This window comes from Bacillus rossius, chromosome 16, assembly GCF_032445375.1.
Source record: "Bacillus rossius redtenbacheri isolate Brsri chromosome 16, Brsri_v3, whole genome shotgun sequence".
Taxonomy (NCBI): Eukaryota; Metazoa; Arthropoda; class Insecta; order Phasmatodea; family Bacillidae; genus Bacillus; species Bacillus rossius.
In genome coordinates, this window is record NC_086343.1 from 5496564 (window position 1) to 5511693 (window position 15130).

The 15130-nt window shown below is 51.8% G+C and overlaps 1 protein-coding gene across 4 annotated transcripts in view; it reads right to left on the reverse strand.

The window, feature by feature from the left end:
• LOC134540175 (sodium/potassium/calcium exchanger Nckx30C) overlaps positions 1-3179 on the reverse strand; it is a 178432-nt gene extending 175253 nt beyond the window's left edge. For 2 of the 4 annotated variants that reach the window (XM_063382734.1, XM_063382733.1), the window contains exon 1: positions 2501-3179. In XM_063382734.1, coding sequence (XP_063238804.1) covers positions 2501-3157 — 657 coding nt within the window. In that variant the 5' untranslated portion in view covers positions 3158-3179. Of the gene's footprint in view, positions 1-2470 lie in introns of all 4 variants that reach the window. The other 2 variants (XM_063382732.1, XM_063382731.1) reach the window with 1 other exon arrangement.
• Between the last annotated feature and the right edge of the window lie 11951 nt (positions 3180-15130).

Consider the following 15130-nt stretch of genomic DNA (forward strand, 5'->3'; position numbering starts at 1 on the left):
TGTTGCAGTCTATTAGGCGTCCAGATTTATTCGCGAAAAATACTTGCACCTACAAATGGACCGTCTCGTTCCATCAAGTTATGCTCGTGGTAGGGCCCCTACGCCCTCTAATGAGCGTTAGGAAAGACCTGGTTCGATTCCCGGTCCATTTATCCTGATTTCGGTTTTGACCTTTTTTTTTACGAAATTGTTTAGGCAAACGCTGAGATGGTTCATCTCTATAGGTATGGGCATTCAAAATTCGCGTTTTTTTTAGTTATGCTTTTTTAGGCGCGTTATGAAAAAATTACGAGAGAGAATTTTTACGATGCGCACACACCATGCAACAAAATTTTCACAGGATGAAAAAGAGTCTACTTACAAATAAAAATTATATGTGCTTTAAAATCTTATACTTTAGTGATTTAACTTGAATACTGGTCAATATCATTAAAAACATGTATTTTATTGTGAATATTAATGATAGAAATTGTTTTCATAAACTTTTTAAAGGTTATATTCCCGTGCGTATAATTTTCTTTATAAATAATTTCATTTTTATTTAATAAATAATTCAAGTTAATAAAAAAATGATATTACTATTGAATTTATTTAAAAGTTTCAATTGGATGGAGTTTATACTTTATCAACCGTATTTATAATATCTCTCCAGTTCTTTTATTTTTTTATTTCTATTAATTATTTGCATTCAAAATTAATTTTTTTTTACCATGCCAAGTATAACTTCTAACGCGCGTATATAAGTACACGCGCCCACTTTTTTTTTGACAAGCTAGATTGCACACTCCTGTAAATTTTAGCACAGGTAATTTGTAGAGATGATGCAAAATACACTTTATCATTTGGTGAGTCTCGATAGCAAATGTTTCCACACAGGTTATTTGTAAGGACTAGAAAAAATTCACGGGTTAAATGAACTCTAGGATAGAATCCACTGTCCCTTATATTATTGGGTGACAGTTTCGTTTTCGTTTGATGCTGGCATGTGAGACGTTATAACCTGGGTAGGACGAGAGTGGATACTTCTTTGGTTAATGGTTTTTCATTGGTTCTAAGTCACCTGGGGGAAACTATGAGACAATAGCAGTAGCATCATAAATTTATACATGTTTTAATTTTAATCAATCCAGAAATGAATCAGGGAAATTTTCCGGTCTCTAGTTATTTGACATTTCTTGAATAACTAGAAGCCAAAAACAGACAACTCAGAAACATACTACCGAATCATGCTCGTTCAAGAAAGAAAGCTAAACGTGGTAGCAGTTAACGACAGTCATTTTTAGAGGCACGAAAATTTCGGAAATTCGTCTGGTTTCAGGCTAAAATTCAAATCCTTGCGTTTGATCCACCTTAATTTTATTGTAAATTGGCTGATTTCCCAGCGCGAAACATTTGTTCTTGTTAGTCGGCTCTTCCCTGATTCACTTACGTCCCTCTCAACTCTGGGCATGGTTGGCTCGCGGTCTTGGAGGGGCGTGTCCAGATAACTGCGGTCCAATCACGAGCCCGCTCCGTGAGTTTGAAGGTTCGCGTTCCAGCTTGCAACTAAACGAATCTGCGAAATCTCCGTATCTGTACGTTTTTTACTAGGGACCTGAATAATTCGCGGGTTTCGATGATCTCCAGGATAGTCCACACGGTCCTCTGTACACTCGGGGCAAATAACGCCAGTTCATCGACTGCTGACTTGTGAGTCGTCTCAACTGGTATTGCCCCGAGATACGTCACTTCTTTGGTTGGAGGGTTTCTCATTGGCCCAGAGTCGCCCAGACGAACAGCAAGCCAATTACAAGAGCAGCTTAGAGGTATACGTGTATGAATTTCAGACTATCGCGAAATTAATCTGTGAATTTTTCCGGTCTCTAGTTATTGCTAGGGACTGGAAAAATTCGCGTGTTCAACGACCTCCAGGATAGACTCCACGATCTGGTGCACACTCGGGTTAAACGTCACCTGTTCATTGGCTGCCGACTTGTGAGGCGTCTCAACTGGGAGACTCGTGATTCGATACTGCTTTGACTGAGGGGTCTATAGTTGGCCCACAGTCCTCCAGGTCAACAGTGAAACCAACAGCAAGAAGTTGCATTTCAGCAAATCGCGAAATGAATCCGCCAAATTTTTTCCAGGTCTCTTAAGTTGTCAGTCAAAAGCAGAGGTAGCGGTGATATATATAACTATTTTGAATTTTTAAGCCTAGCTCGTGAAATAAATACCGCGAAAGTTTTTGGTCAGAAAAAAAAACCACGGGGGAATTTTCGCACGTCTCCGGCAAAACCTGACACGCCCTGCGCGGAGAGTGGTGAACCGATCATAAATGGTGGAGGATCGCGGGATCGGGGAGGGGGTGATTGTGATGGTGCTCAGTGGTGCTGAGTGGTGCTCCGAGGCTACCGACCAGGCCCGCGGCGGGCGCGCAGGCGACCAGGAGCAGGGGGGGAGGCGGGGTGCGGTGCTGGCGGGGCCTACTTACTGAAGGCATCAGCTGATCCGTGCTCCTCACCCGAGTCACTTTGTTCTTGTAGAGGTGCTTCTTGACGAACCGCTCCACGGGCTGGTTCCACTTCATGAAGGACACGTACGCCAGGTAGAAGCTGAACAGCACGAGCGCCTCGTACCAGTGGATGTGGTTGTCGCGGAAGAAGACGATGAGCGTGACGAGGCTGGCCGAGTAGAAGGTGCAGTCGCGGAACAGGGGCCACCACGTGAGCGTGAGAACCGTGCGGCTGAACAGCGCGCACATGCCGATCACGAACAGGATGTTGAAGACGGCCGAGCCGACGATGGTGCCGATGCCCACGTCGTCGAAGCTCACGAACACGCCGATGATGCTGGTGAAGAGCTCCGGCGCCGAGCCGCCGGCGGCCATGAAGGTGGCTCCCGCCACGTCGTCCTGGATGTCGAGCTTCTCGATGATGACGTCGAGCGCCGGGACGAAGAACTCGTCGCAGACGATGGCCAAGGCGACGAACATGTAGATGACTCCCAGCAGGTGCAGCACCACGGCTCCCCGCTGCCGCTCCTCCAGCGAGAACAGGTCCGTGGGGAAGAGCGGGTCCTTTATCTCCTCCTCGGTGAGGTTGCCCCAGGAGCTGTTGTCGGGGGCGGCGAGCAGGGGAGCAGCGGTCAGAGCCGCCGCCAGGACCGCCGCCGCCGCCATGGTCGCAGCCTCGTGTGTGGCTCGCCCCGCCGCTCGGTCGATACTGGCGGTGGTCCCGGCGCGCAATGCGCCACGCCGCCCCGGGACCCTGCGAGCCCTCCCTACCCCCTCCCCCACCACCGCGTGACAGCATCGATCCCCGCGCCGCGTTCCGTTACCTCGCGCCCTCTGCCGTGTTCCGGTACCTCGCCCCGTGAGCGTGCATGCGCCCTCTGCCGTGTTCCGGTACCTCGCCCCGTGAGCGTGCATGCGTCCTCTGCCGTGTTCCGGTACCTGGCCCTGTGAGCGTGCATGCGTCCTCTGCCGTGTTCCGGTACCTCGCCCTGTGAGCGTGCATGCGCCCTCTGCCGTGTTCCGGTACCTCGCCCCGTGAGCGTGCATGCGTCCTCTGCCGTGTTCCGGTACCTCGCCCTGTGAGCGTGCATGCGCCCTCTGCCGTGTTCCGGTACCTCGCCCCGTGAGCGTGCATGCGTCCTCTGCCGTGTTCCGGTACCTCGCCCTGTGAGCGTGCATGCGCCCTCTGCCGTGTTCCGGTACCTCGCCCTGTGAGCGTGCATGCGCCCTCTGCCGTGTTCCGGTACCTCGCCCCGTGAGCGTGCATGCGCCCTCTGCCGTGTTCCGGTACCTCGCCCCGTGAGCGTGCATGCGCCCTCTGCCGTGTTCCGGTACCTCGCCCTGTGAGCGTGCATGCGCCCTCTGCCGTGTTCCGGTACCTCGCCCCGTGAGCGTGCATGCGCCCTCTGCCGTGTTCCGGTACCTCGCCCCGTGAGCGTGCATGCGCCCTCTGCCGTGTTCCGGTACCTCGCCCCGTGAGCGTGCATGCGCCCTCTGCCGTGTTCCGGTACCTCGCCCCGTGAGCGTGCATGCGTCCTCTGCCGTGTTCCGGTACCTCGCCCTGTGAGCGTGCATGCGCCCTCTGCCGTGTTCCGGTACCTCGCCCCGTGAGCGTGCATGCGCCCTCTGCCGTGTTCCGGTACCTCGCCCTGTGAGCGTGCATGCGCCCTCTGCCGTGTTCCGGTACCTCGCCCCGTGAGCGTGCATGCGCCCTCTGCCGTGTTCCGGTACCTCGCCCCGTGAGCGTGCATGCGCCCTCTGCCGTGTTCCGGTACCTCGCCCCGTGAGCGTGCATGCGCCCTCTGCCGTGTTCCGGTACCTCGCCCCGTGAGCGTGCATGCGCCCTCTGCCGTGTTCCGGTACCTCGCCCTGTGAGCGTGCATGCGCCCTCTGCCGTGTTCCGGTACCTCGCCCTGTGAGCGTGCATGCGCCCTCTGCCGTGTTCCGGTACCTCGCCCCGTGTGCGTGCATGCGTCCTCTGCCGTGTTCCGGTACCTCGCCCTGTGAGCGTGCATGCGCCCTCTGCCGTGTTCCGGTACCTCGCCCCGTGAGCGTGCATGCGTCCTCTGCCGTGTTCCGGTACCTCGCCCTGTGAGCGTGCATGCGCCCTCTGCCGTGTTCCGGTACCTCGCCCCGTGAGCGTGCATGCGCCCTCTGCCGTGTTCCGGTACCTCGCCCTGTGAGCGTGCATGCGCCCTCTGCCGTGTTCCGGTACCTCGCCCCGTGAGCGTGCATGCGTCCTCTGCCGTGTTCCGGTACCTCGCCCTGTGAGCCTGCATGCGCCCTCTGCCGTGTTCCGGTACCTCGCCCCGTGAGCGTGCATGCGCCCTCTGCCGTGTTCCGGTACCTCGCCCCGTGAGCGTGCATGCGCCCTCTGCCGTGTTCCGGTACCTCGCCCTGTGAGCGTGCATGCGCCCTCTGCCGTGTTCCGGTACCTCGCCCCGTGAGCGTGCATGCGCCCTCTGCCGTGTTCCGGTACCTCGCCCTGTGAGCGTGCATGCGCCCTCTGCCGTGTTCCGGTACCTCGCCCCGTGAGCGTGCATGCGCCCTCTGCCGTGTTCCGGTACCTCGCCCTGTGAGCGTGCATGCGCCCTCTGCCGTGTTCCGGTACCTGGCCCCGTGAGCGTGCATGCGCCCTCTGCCGTGTTCCGGTACCTCGCCCTGTGAGCGTGCATGCGTCCTCTGCCGTGTTCCGGTACCTCGCCCTGTGAGCGTGCATGCGCCCTCTGCCGTGTTCCGGTACCTCGCCCCGTGAGCGTGCATGCGCCCTCTGCCGTGTTCCGGTACCTCGCCCCGTGAGCGTGAATGCGTCCTCTGCCGTGTTCCGGTACCTGGCCCCGTGAGCGTGCATGCGCCCTCTGCCGTGTTCCGGTACCTCGCCCCGTGAGCGTGCATGCGCCCTCTGCCGTGTTCCGGTACCTCGCCCTGTGAGCGTGCATGCGCCCTCTGCCGTGTTCCGGTACCTCGCCCTGTGAGCGTGCATGCGCCCTCTGCCGTGTTCCGGTACCTCGCCCTGTGAGCGTGCATGCGCCCTCTGCCGTGTTCCGGTACCTCGCCCCGTGAGCGTGCATGCGCCCTCTGCCGTGTTCCGGTACCTCGCCCCGTGAGCGTGCATGCGCCCTCTGCCGTGTTCCGGTACCTCGCCCCGTGAGCGTGCATGCGCCCTCTGCCGTGTTCCGGTACCTCGCCCCGTGAGCGTGCATGCGCCCTCTGCCGTGTTCCGGTACCTCGCCCCGTGAGCGTGCATGCGCCCTCTGCCGTGTTCCGGTACCTCGCCCCGTGAGCGTGCATGCGTCCTCTGCCGTGTTCCGGTACCTGGCCCTGTGAGCGTGCATGCGCCCTCTGCCGTGTTCCGGTACCTCGCCCTGTGAGCGTGCATGCGCCCTCTGCCGTGTTCCGGTACCTCGCCCTGTGAGCGTGCATGCGCCCTCTGCCGTGTTCCGGTACCTCGCCCTGTGAGCGTGCATGCGCCCTCTGCCGTGTTCCGGTACCTCGCCCTGTGAGCGTGCATGCGCCCTCTGCCGTGTTCCGGTACCTCGCCCTGTGAGCGTGCATGCGCCCTCGGCCGTGTTCCGGTACCTCGCCCCGTGAGCGTGCATGCGTCCTCTGCCGTGTTCCGGTACCTCGCCCTGTGAGCGTGCATGCGCCCTCTGCCGTGTTCCGGTACCTCGCCCCGTGAGCGTGCATGCGCCCTCTGCCGTGTTCCGGTACCTCGCCCCGTGAGCGTGCATGCGCCCTCTGCCGTGTTCCGGTACCTCGCCCCGTGAGCGTGCATGCGCCCTCTGCCGTATTCCGGTACCTCGCCCCGTGAGCGTGCATGCGTCCTCTGCCGTGTTCCGGTACCTGGCCCTGTGAGCGTGCATGCGCCCTCTGCCGTGTTCCGGTACCTCGCCCTGTGAGCGTGCATGCGCCCTCTGCCGAGTTCCGGTACCTCGCCCTGTGAGCGTGCATGCGCCCTCTGCCGTGTTCCGGTACCTCGCCCCGTGAGCGTGCATGCGCCCTCTGCCGTGTTCCGGTACCTCGCCCTGTGAGCGTGCATGCGCCCTCTGCCGTGTTCCGGTACCTCGCCCCGTGAGCGTGCATGCGTCCTCTGCCGTGTTCCGGTACCTGGCCCTGTGAGCGTGCATGCGCCCTCTGCCGTGTTCCGGTACCTCGCCCCGTGAGCGTGCATGCGCCCTCTGCCGTGTTCCGGTACCTCGCCCCGTGAGCGTGCATGCGCCCTCTGCCGTGTTCCGGTACCTCGCCCCGTGAGCGTGCATGCGCCCTCTGCCGTGTTCCGGTACCTCGCCCTGTGAGCGTGCATGCGCCCTCTGCCGTGTTCCGGTACCTCGCCCCGTGAGAGTGCATGCGTCCTCTGCCGTGTTCCGGTACCTGGCCCTGTGAGCGTGCATGCGCCCTCTGCCGTGTTCCGGTACCTCGCCCTGTGAGCGTGCATGCGCCCTCTGCCGTGTTCCGGTACCTCGCCCTGTGAGCGTGCATGCGCCCTCTGCCGTGTTCCGGTACCTCGCCCTGTGAGCGTGCATGCGCCCTCTGCCGTGTTCCGGTACCTCGCCCTGTGAGCGTGCATGCGCCCTCTGCCGTGTTCCGGTACCTCGCCCCGTGAGCGTGCATGCGTCCTCTGCCGTGTTCCGGTACCTCGCCCCGTGAGCGTGCATGCGCCCTCTGCCGTGTTCCGGTACCTCGCCCCGTGAGCGTGCATGCGCCTTCTGCCGTGTTCCGGTACCTCGCCCCGTGAGCGTGCATGCGCCCTCTGCCGTGTTCCGGTACCTCGTCCCGTGAGCGTGCATGCGCCCTCTGCCGTGTTCCGGTACCTCGCCCCGTGAGCGTGCATGCGCCCTCTGCCGTGTTCCGGTACCTCGCCCTGTGAGCGTGCATGCGCCCTCTGCAATGTTCCGGTACCTCGCCCCGTGAGCGTGCATGCGCCCTCTGCCGTGTTCCGGTACCTCGCCCCGTGAGCGTGCATGCGTCCTCTGCCGTGTTCCGGTACCTGGCCCTGTGAGAGTGCATGCGCCCTCTGCCGTGTTCCGGTACCTCGCCCCGTGAGCGTGCATGTGCCCTCTGCCGTGTTCCGGTACCTCGCCCCGTGAGCGTGCATGCGCCCTCTGCCGTGTTCCGGTACCTCGCCCCGTGAGCGTGCATGTGCCCTCTGCCGTGATCCGGTACCTCGCCCTGTGAGCGTGCATGCGTCCTCTGCCGTGTTCCGGTACCTGGCCCTGTGAGCGTGCATGCGCCCTCTGCCGTGTTCCGGTACCTCGCCCCGTGAGCGTGCATGCGCCCTCTGCCGTGATCCGGTACCTCGCCCCGTGAGCGTGCATGCGCCCTCTGCCGTGATCCGGTACCTCGCCCTGTGAGCGTGCATGCGCCCTCTGCCGTGTTCCGGTACCTCGCCCTGTGAGCGTGCATGCGTCCTCTGCCGTGTTCCGGTACCTGGCCCTGTGAGCGTGCATGCGCCCTCTGCCGTGTTCCGGTACCTCGCCCTGTGAGCGTGCATGCGCCCTCTGCCGTGTTCCGGTACCTCGCCCCGTGAGCGTGCATGCGCCCTCTGCCGTGTTCCGGTACCTCGCCCTGTGAGCGTGCATGCGTCCTCTGCCGTGTTCCGGTACCTCGCCCTGTGAGCGTGCATGCGTCCTCTGCCGTGTTCCGGTACCTGGCCCCGTGAGCGTGCATGCGCCCTCTGCCGTGTTCCGGTACCTCGCCCTGTGAGCGTGCATGCGCCCTCTGCCGTGTTCCGGTACCTCGCCCTGTGAGCGTGCATGCGCCCTCTGCCGTGTTCCGGTACCTCGCCCCGTGAGCGTGCATGCGCCCCCTGCCGTGTTCCGGTACCTGGCCCCGTGAGCGTGCATGCGCCCTCTGCCGTGTTCCGGTACCTCGCCCCGTGAGCGTGCATGCGCCCTCTGCCGTGTTCCGGTACCTCGCCCCGTGAGCGTGCATGCGCCCTCTGCCGTGTTCCGGTACCTCGCCCCGTGAGCGTGCATGCGCCCTCTGCCGTGTTCCGGTACCTCGCCCTGTGAGCGTGCATGCGCCCTCTGCCGTGTTCCGGTACCTCGCCCCGTGAGCGTGCATGCGCCCTCTGCCGTGATCCGGTACCTCGCCCCGTGAGCGTGCATGCGCCCTCTGCCGTGTTCCGGTACCTCGCCCCGTGAGCGTGCATGCGCCCTCTGCCGTGTTCCGGTACCTGGCCCCGTGAGCGTGCATGCGCCCTCTGCCGTGTTCCGGTACCTCGCCCCGTGAGCGTGCATGCGCCCTCTGCCGTGTTCCGGTACCTCGCCCCGTGAGCGTGCATGCGCCCTCTGCCGTGTTCCGGTACCTCGCCCCGTGAGCGTGCATGCGCCCTCTGCCGTGTTCCGGTACCTGGCCCCGTGAGCGTGCATGCGCCCTCTGCCGTGTTCCGGTACCTCGCCCCGTGAGCGTGCATGCGCCCTCTGCCGTGTTCCGGTACCTCGCCCCGTGAGCGTGCATGCGCCCTCTGCCGTGTTCCGGTACCTCGCCCCGTGAGCGTGCATGCGTCCTCTGCCGTGATCCGGTACCTGGCCCTGTGAGCGTGCATGCGCCCTCTGCCGTGTTCCGGTACCTCGCCCTGTGAGCGTGCATGCGCCCTCTGCCGTGTTCCGGTACCTCGCCCCGTGAGCGTGCATGCGCCCTCTGCCGTGTTCCGGTACCTCGCCCTGTGAGCGTGCATGCGCCCTCTGCCGTGTTCCGATACCTCGCCCTGTGAGCGCTTCCAGTAGCTTGGCACATACATGCGCCCTCTGCCATGTTCCGATATTTCGGCCGGCTAGCGCTTTCAGATACTTGGCCGAAACTGCACCTGCCATTTTTACAGACCAGAAACATTCGCGGATTTCTTTCGCGAAGGATCAAATTTAAAATGCTTATACCTTTAAGTTGCGTTTGCTATTGGCTCACAATTAACCAGGACAACCCTGGTCCAATGAGAAACCGTCAACCAAAGGAGTATCTAATCACAGGCAATTTAGTTGAGACGTCTTACGTGTCAGCAGCTAATGAATTGGCGTTAATTTTTCAGATTATACAAAGGATAGTGTATTCTTTCATAAGGTCATGGGAACTGTGAATTTTTCCTGACGCTAGGTATTGTATTTACACATTTTTAACATTGTTTTGTTTCATTTCTTTCCGATGTACAATATAATTATTGTAATTTACTCTATGCTGTTAATTTTTTTTACTATATTCTACACTTTATTTTTCTTTGTAATGTGTCAGGCAAATATAAATAGTATAAAAAAATTAGTGGCTTATAGCATAATTTTCACTCGCAGAAGTTCATTTTCTGTATTTTCATAGCTTAGTGATGCACAACTTTTTTCGTTTACTGTCCTATTTTGAAACATTTCTTAATAAATATTTTCACCCAAAAAAATCCAGGTGTTTGGGTGAGTCTGGGCCTATTTGTGATATTGTTTGGGGAAAAAACTGTGCATCACTAGATTTTTACTGCTGGTTTTAATGTGGGAAAAATATGGCCTTATCTGCTGTGATTTTATTTACAAACTAGCCACGCTTTGCCGTATCTCAGTCTGGTTAAACGGAAAAGTAATAAAAGAGGAATAACACAATTTTTTTTTTAATTTTTTTGAAGTAGGTTCACATATACAAAGCATCTCTTTCTATCTATCTATCTCTGTCTCTCTATAGTATATGTACCTTTTTAAATGTCACTATATTTCTCTATATGTATAAAAATCTCTTATATTTCTATCCATATCTCTCCATTTCACTGTCTCTCTCTGTATATCTTGTGTTTCTATCGTTGTATCAATCTGTATCCCTATATAAAAACACGCGCGTATTCGAGTGCAACGTTGTGTCAAAATTTCAAAGCAATCGGTGAAGAACCTTCGGAGATTTGATGTTTCGAACGAACGAACATTCGCATTTTTATTTGTGTGTATAGTCGGGGACCGGAAAAACTCGTGGCTACGATAGACTTCAGGATAGCTTCAGCGGCGGCCCCGCCGTCTAGCTACCAGAATTCCCCCCCCCCCCCCCCCCTCTTCATGGTTGAAAATATGGTAGTTAATGTGGAAAGGAAACTTAAATTGTTATTGTTATTAGATTACAAGTTCTGTTAGAACATCCTTCCTGCTCTCTGATAGAATACTTTGACCTAATAACAGACAAGAAAACTAAACTCTGGTAAATCCTATTTAAATCCATCACAAAACGAGGAGAAAAATATTGAGTTTTGTAAACTAACTCTTCGCTTTGAGCCATAGACTTGAGTATATACCATTTCTTATGTACCCGTGTTTTTTTTTCTTCTCTCTTTCTTACTATTGAAATATAAAAGTACTCTGTAATATTTAGTTTTTGTGGTTGTACAGTATGTTTGTATATATGTATATGTATATGTTTGTATTTATTGACTTGATCTATATCCCGGAGTCCTTACCTCCATATGGCATCTACAGATCAAAAACTGAATAAATAAAAAATAAATAAATAGGGTGTAGTTTAAAGTAGCTGGCCAGTACCTATTTCAATTCATCGTTTCGTTATTTAATACATTTTCTCTCGGACATAAGCCATTGCAAGGGGGAGAATTCATAGATATAAAATAAGAAATAAAAATGAAAAAAAATCCACAGATAACAAGCCTATATCAGCTGATGTCAAACAGATAAACCCAACAGTTTAACCTAAAAAGTACCATGGACAACACAATGAAGACAGCAAAGAAGAACACATTCAAACTTAAATATCAGAAGCACAAGAATTCCGTGGAAGCAATTTAGCCAGGGGGAAAAAAAAGGAGTCTGTAAAGTCGGTTTACGGACGATAATTTTACGTGATGACGTCATAAAAAAACATTGATGAAAAATTGCATACTTTTTAATTTTCAAATATTATTTACACTTTTTGCAAAATTTAATTTAAATAATTTGTTTAAATATAATCACGAACAATTAGTTAAGAAGCCCGCCTTAACCTGTTTGATATTATGGAAGATTTTCTCGCACGGTGGTTGGCCGGTTCTTGCCTCGCTCGGCTCAGGCGGAACGTGACAATTCTTCGTGCGTGCAGCCGGCGTTCATCGATTTATAAGACGTTATCACGTCAACAAAAATAATGACAGCACAGACGAACACATTGAGGTAACAACGAAGAGACAGTTTCAGAAGGCACAGTAAAAGCAGACAGCCGCGGGGAAGAAAGGTGGCCCGCGCCAAGACGTGCGGGTTATAATCACAGCAGTTGCAGGCGTTGTCACAAAAAAACATTCATTTGGATAAAAAAAATACCCATAACATAGTGTTTTCGTAATTTAAAAAATATATATATATTTTTCATTGTAATAAAAAAATAATCGCTAGTCAAAGAAAACTAGATTTTACTTGAGTGATATAAAAATGTCAACATATCTACAAAAATGTTCAAGTGTTTGCGTGAAAAATGCCGTGGTGTTTATCTCACGCAAGATGGGACTAAAGAGCACTTTTAAACTCACGAACACATAGTCGGCATTCAAGTGTTTCAGAGCGGATGCTGTACGAAAGTTCTCTGGGAACAAAGTATAATTCGTTCGTTCGTTTGTTTCCCCCAAGACTTCATTGTTAAAGCCAATATTATTTCGCTAATTCATTTAATTCCAAAAGAAAATAATCGCATGGCGTTATGTCATGTGAGTAGTTAGATTTAGTATGTCCGAGCACAGGGGATCGGGGATTAGGATTAGGATTGGTGACCTTTGACCTCTGACGTCATGGTTTTGACCTTTGACCCCTGGTGTCTCTTCCGGCCATCATATTTGATTACATCATTTCCGGCCGCCATCTTGGATTACATCATTTTCCGGACACCATCTTGGATTACATCATTTCCGGCCACTATCTTGGATTACGTCAGGGATCAAAGGTCAAAACCATGACGTCAGAGGTCAAAGGTCACGCATCCTAATCCCCGATCCCCTGTGCTTGGACCTACTAAATCCAACTACTCAGGTGAACGTGGAGGCCAGCTTAAAAGAGCTCTGTCGTCTCGACCATTACGACAAGTCCAAACGTCAGGGACTTCGACGTTCAACCACTCTCGTACGAAGAGATTCCATTTGGGAGGGGCTCCATCCTGTTGCCAAATACATTTTACAGGTTCACCCTCTACTAATTGGGGTAAATGAGACATTATTTTGCGCGGCAAGCGATAAAAAAAACAGTATTTGCGCATGCGCGTATCTGACATTGTTTGAGCTATTCTTTAATTGCGACCTTGAACTAAAACTCTACAACGCTTACAGTTTTGATACTATTAAATTTGATAACTGGGAAATTATTTTATGGACATTCTGTATAACGAAACTATATGCATGGGCGCAGCCAGGATTTTTGGACAGTTCTATTTTTGGGGTTTCTGGGGGCATTGAATATTTCCTGGCAAGTGAAATGGAGGGTCATCCTTCCCCGGGGCAATTAAAAAATATATAAAAAAAACATGGATTCTTGTAAACGAATTTTAGGCTATCTAAAAGCATGTAAGTGCATTTCCAAGACCTGAAATTATTAGCTAAAATTTGTCACTTAAGTATAAAAGTTAGCATTACTATACAACTGCTCAGGGATGCAGCCAGTGGGATCCATGGATCCGGACTCCTCCCTTCCAGGATTTCAATGGGAAAAAAACTATTAAAGATAGAATTAGAAAATAACACCAACTTAGCCACGTGAGATCACAGGAAGCTTTATTTTGAAGTATTATTGTAATCCTTATATGGTTACAATAAATACATTTCCTCCCACATCCAGCCCATCATGCCTCATATACACAGAAGCGGCAGGAATTGTGTTTGTAAGAAGTCTGTATTTAATGCCCGGCTTGCACACGTGTTAGTTGTAAGCATGTGTTTTATACAAATTTGACATGTGTGTTTCCTGTATTAAATAACACACACACACACACATATATATATATATATATATATATATATATATATAACTTTTTTCCCGAAAACATTAAACAATTGACTTAAGAATAAAGTTTTAAAGACAATTAAATAAAAATAAAAAAATTTCAGTTTTATTTTCTCAATCAAAATCATTACTTAAATTTCTATAGGTAAACGTTCGACTTCTTAAAGTCTACTGCTGTTTCCTGAGATTTTAGTGTGACAACCAACTCAATTTAAAAACAATTACACATAAAAAATGTTTGAATGGTATTACTGGACCCCGTCCTTCACATAATCCTCACTACGGCTTTGCTGCTTATGGCTATGTCCTAATATGTGCTTAAACAGAAGCGTACTCTTTAATTTTGTGTTTTAATTGGCAGTAAATTTTTAGCTGGTTAATGGGGTGCACTATTAATTTAATAAATGTTGGCTCTGGCTCTGTCCCTTGGCACTGTGTAACAAAGAACACAATATGTTTTAATTGGCAAATGAAAACTTAACTGTGACCAAGTGTCTTATTTATTTCGTCGGGAAAACATACGATTCACAAATCCTTACACGCCCAAATACTTGCCTTTTTCCCAAGCTGAAAATGCATCTCAAGGAGACTCAATTTGGAACAATCGAAAACATTCAAAAAAATATGACAAGTGCTCCGCATACTTACAGAAAATGACTTCACCCATTGATATGAAGCGTGGAAAAATCGCTGGAACCTCGTTATAGTTTCTCAAGGATATAACATTTAATTAAATTTTTTTCTATAAATATGCTGTTTTTTTAATCTATTTTCATTACTTTTGGAATGCACCCCGTAATCTAGTTGGACATATTTTAAGAAATACAGAATTGATTACCTGGGCTTTTTTTCTTTCTTTTAAACACAGACCAGGGATTTTGGGGAGGGAATCGCCAATGGTATTCAGCAAGTAACCATCCATTTACCAGGACTTATTTCGAGAACCCATGGAGAACAGGAACCAGGATGGGTATACAGCGATTCGACCCTGTCACTAGCTGAACTGTAAGCCAGGTTTATAAATTACACAAGAGATGAAACCTAGGACTTTATGATGGACCGTGTAGTGACCACGTAAGATACGATCATACGGGGGCTCTCTACCCAGGCTTCTGCAAGAACACGTTTTTTCCTTTAATTAAATCACATGCTGTACATTCTGTGCTCTGCGTCAAGATGCGGACTTTGTAATTGTAAGTGTAATCTGTCTTCGTGCCACCTTTACCATATGCTGCGACCTGGGGGATGCAGGAACTGCAATTTTTAATTCGATGTTTTTGTGTAGTCGTGTGACCATTAATTAAGGTGCCTCGTGGCCGGAACTATGAACTGTGTCAAACTACCATACTCTATCTTCTTGTTTAATCGATTAATAATTTGCCTTCTGCGCACCTTATCGCGGCGCTCTCTATCTACCATTCAGCTTCAGGTGTGACCTTAGTCTCGCTCATGCCAGGGACATGTTAGATGGTTAGGCGATTTCTGTGTGTAGACAAGATTCGATGCACCTGGACGAGCCTTCGGTTCCTGTGCGACATAGGCTAGGTATCAGGACAGGGCTTGTAATAAACCTAATAAAATACCAAACCCTCGTTTACTCATTTAAGTAAGTAATCCTGAATGGACTACATCTTAGGGGACTCTTCCTGGAAAAGATCTGCTTTCTCTAACCACTTGGCCAAATCCCACCCCTGGGAATTCTCATACACTA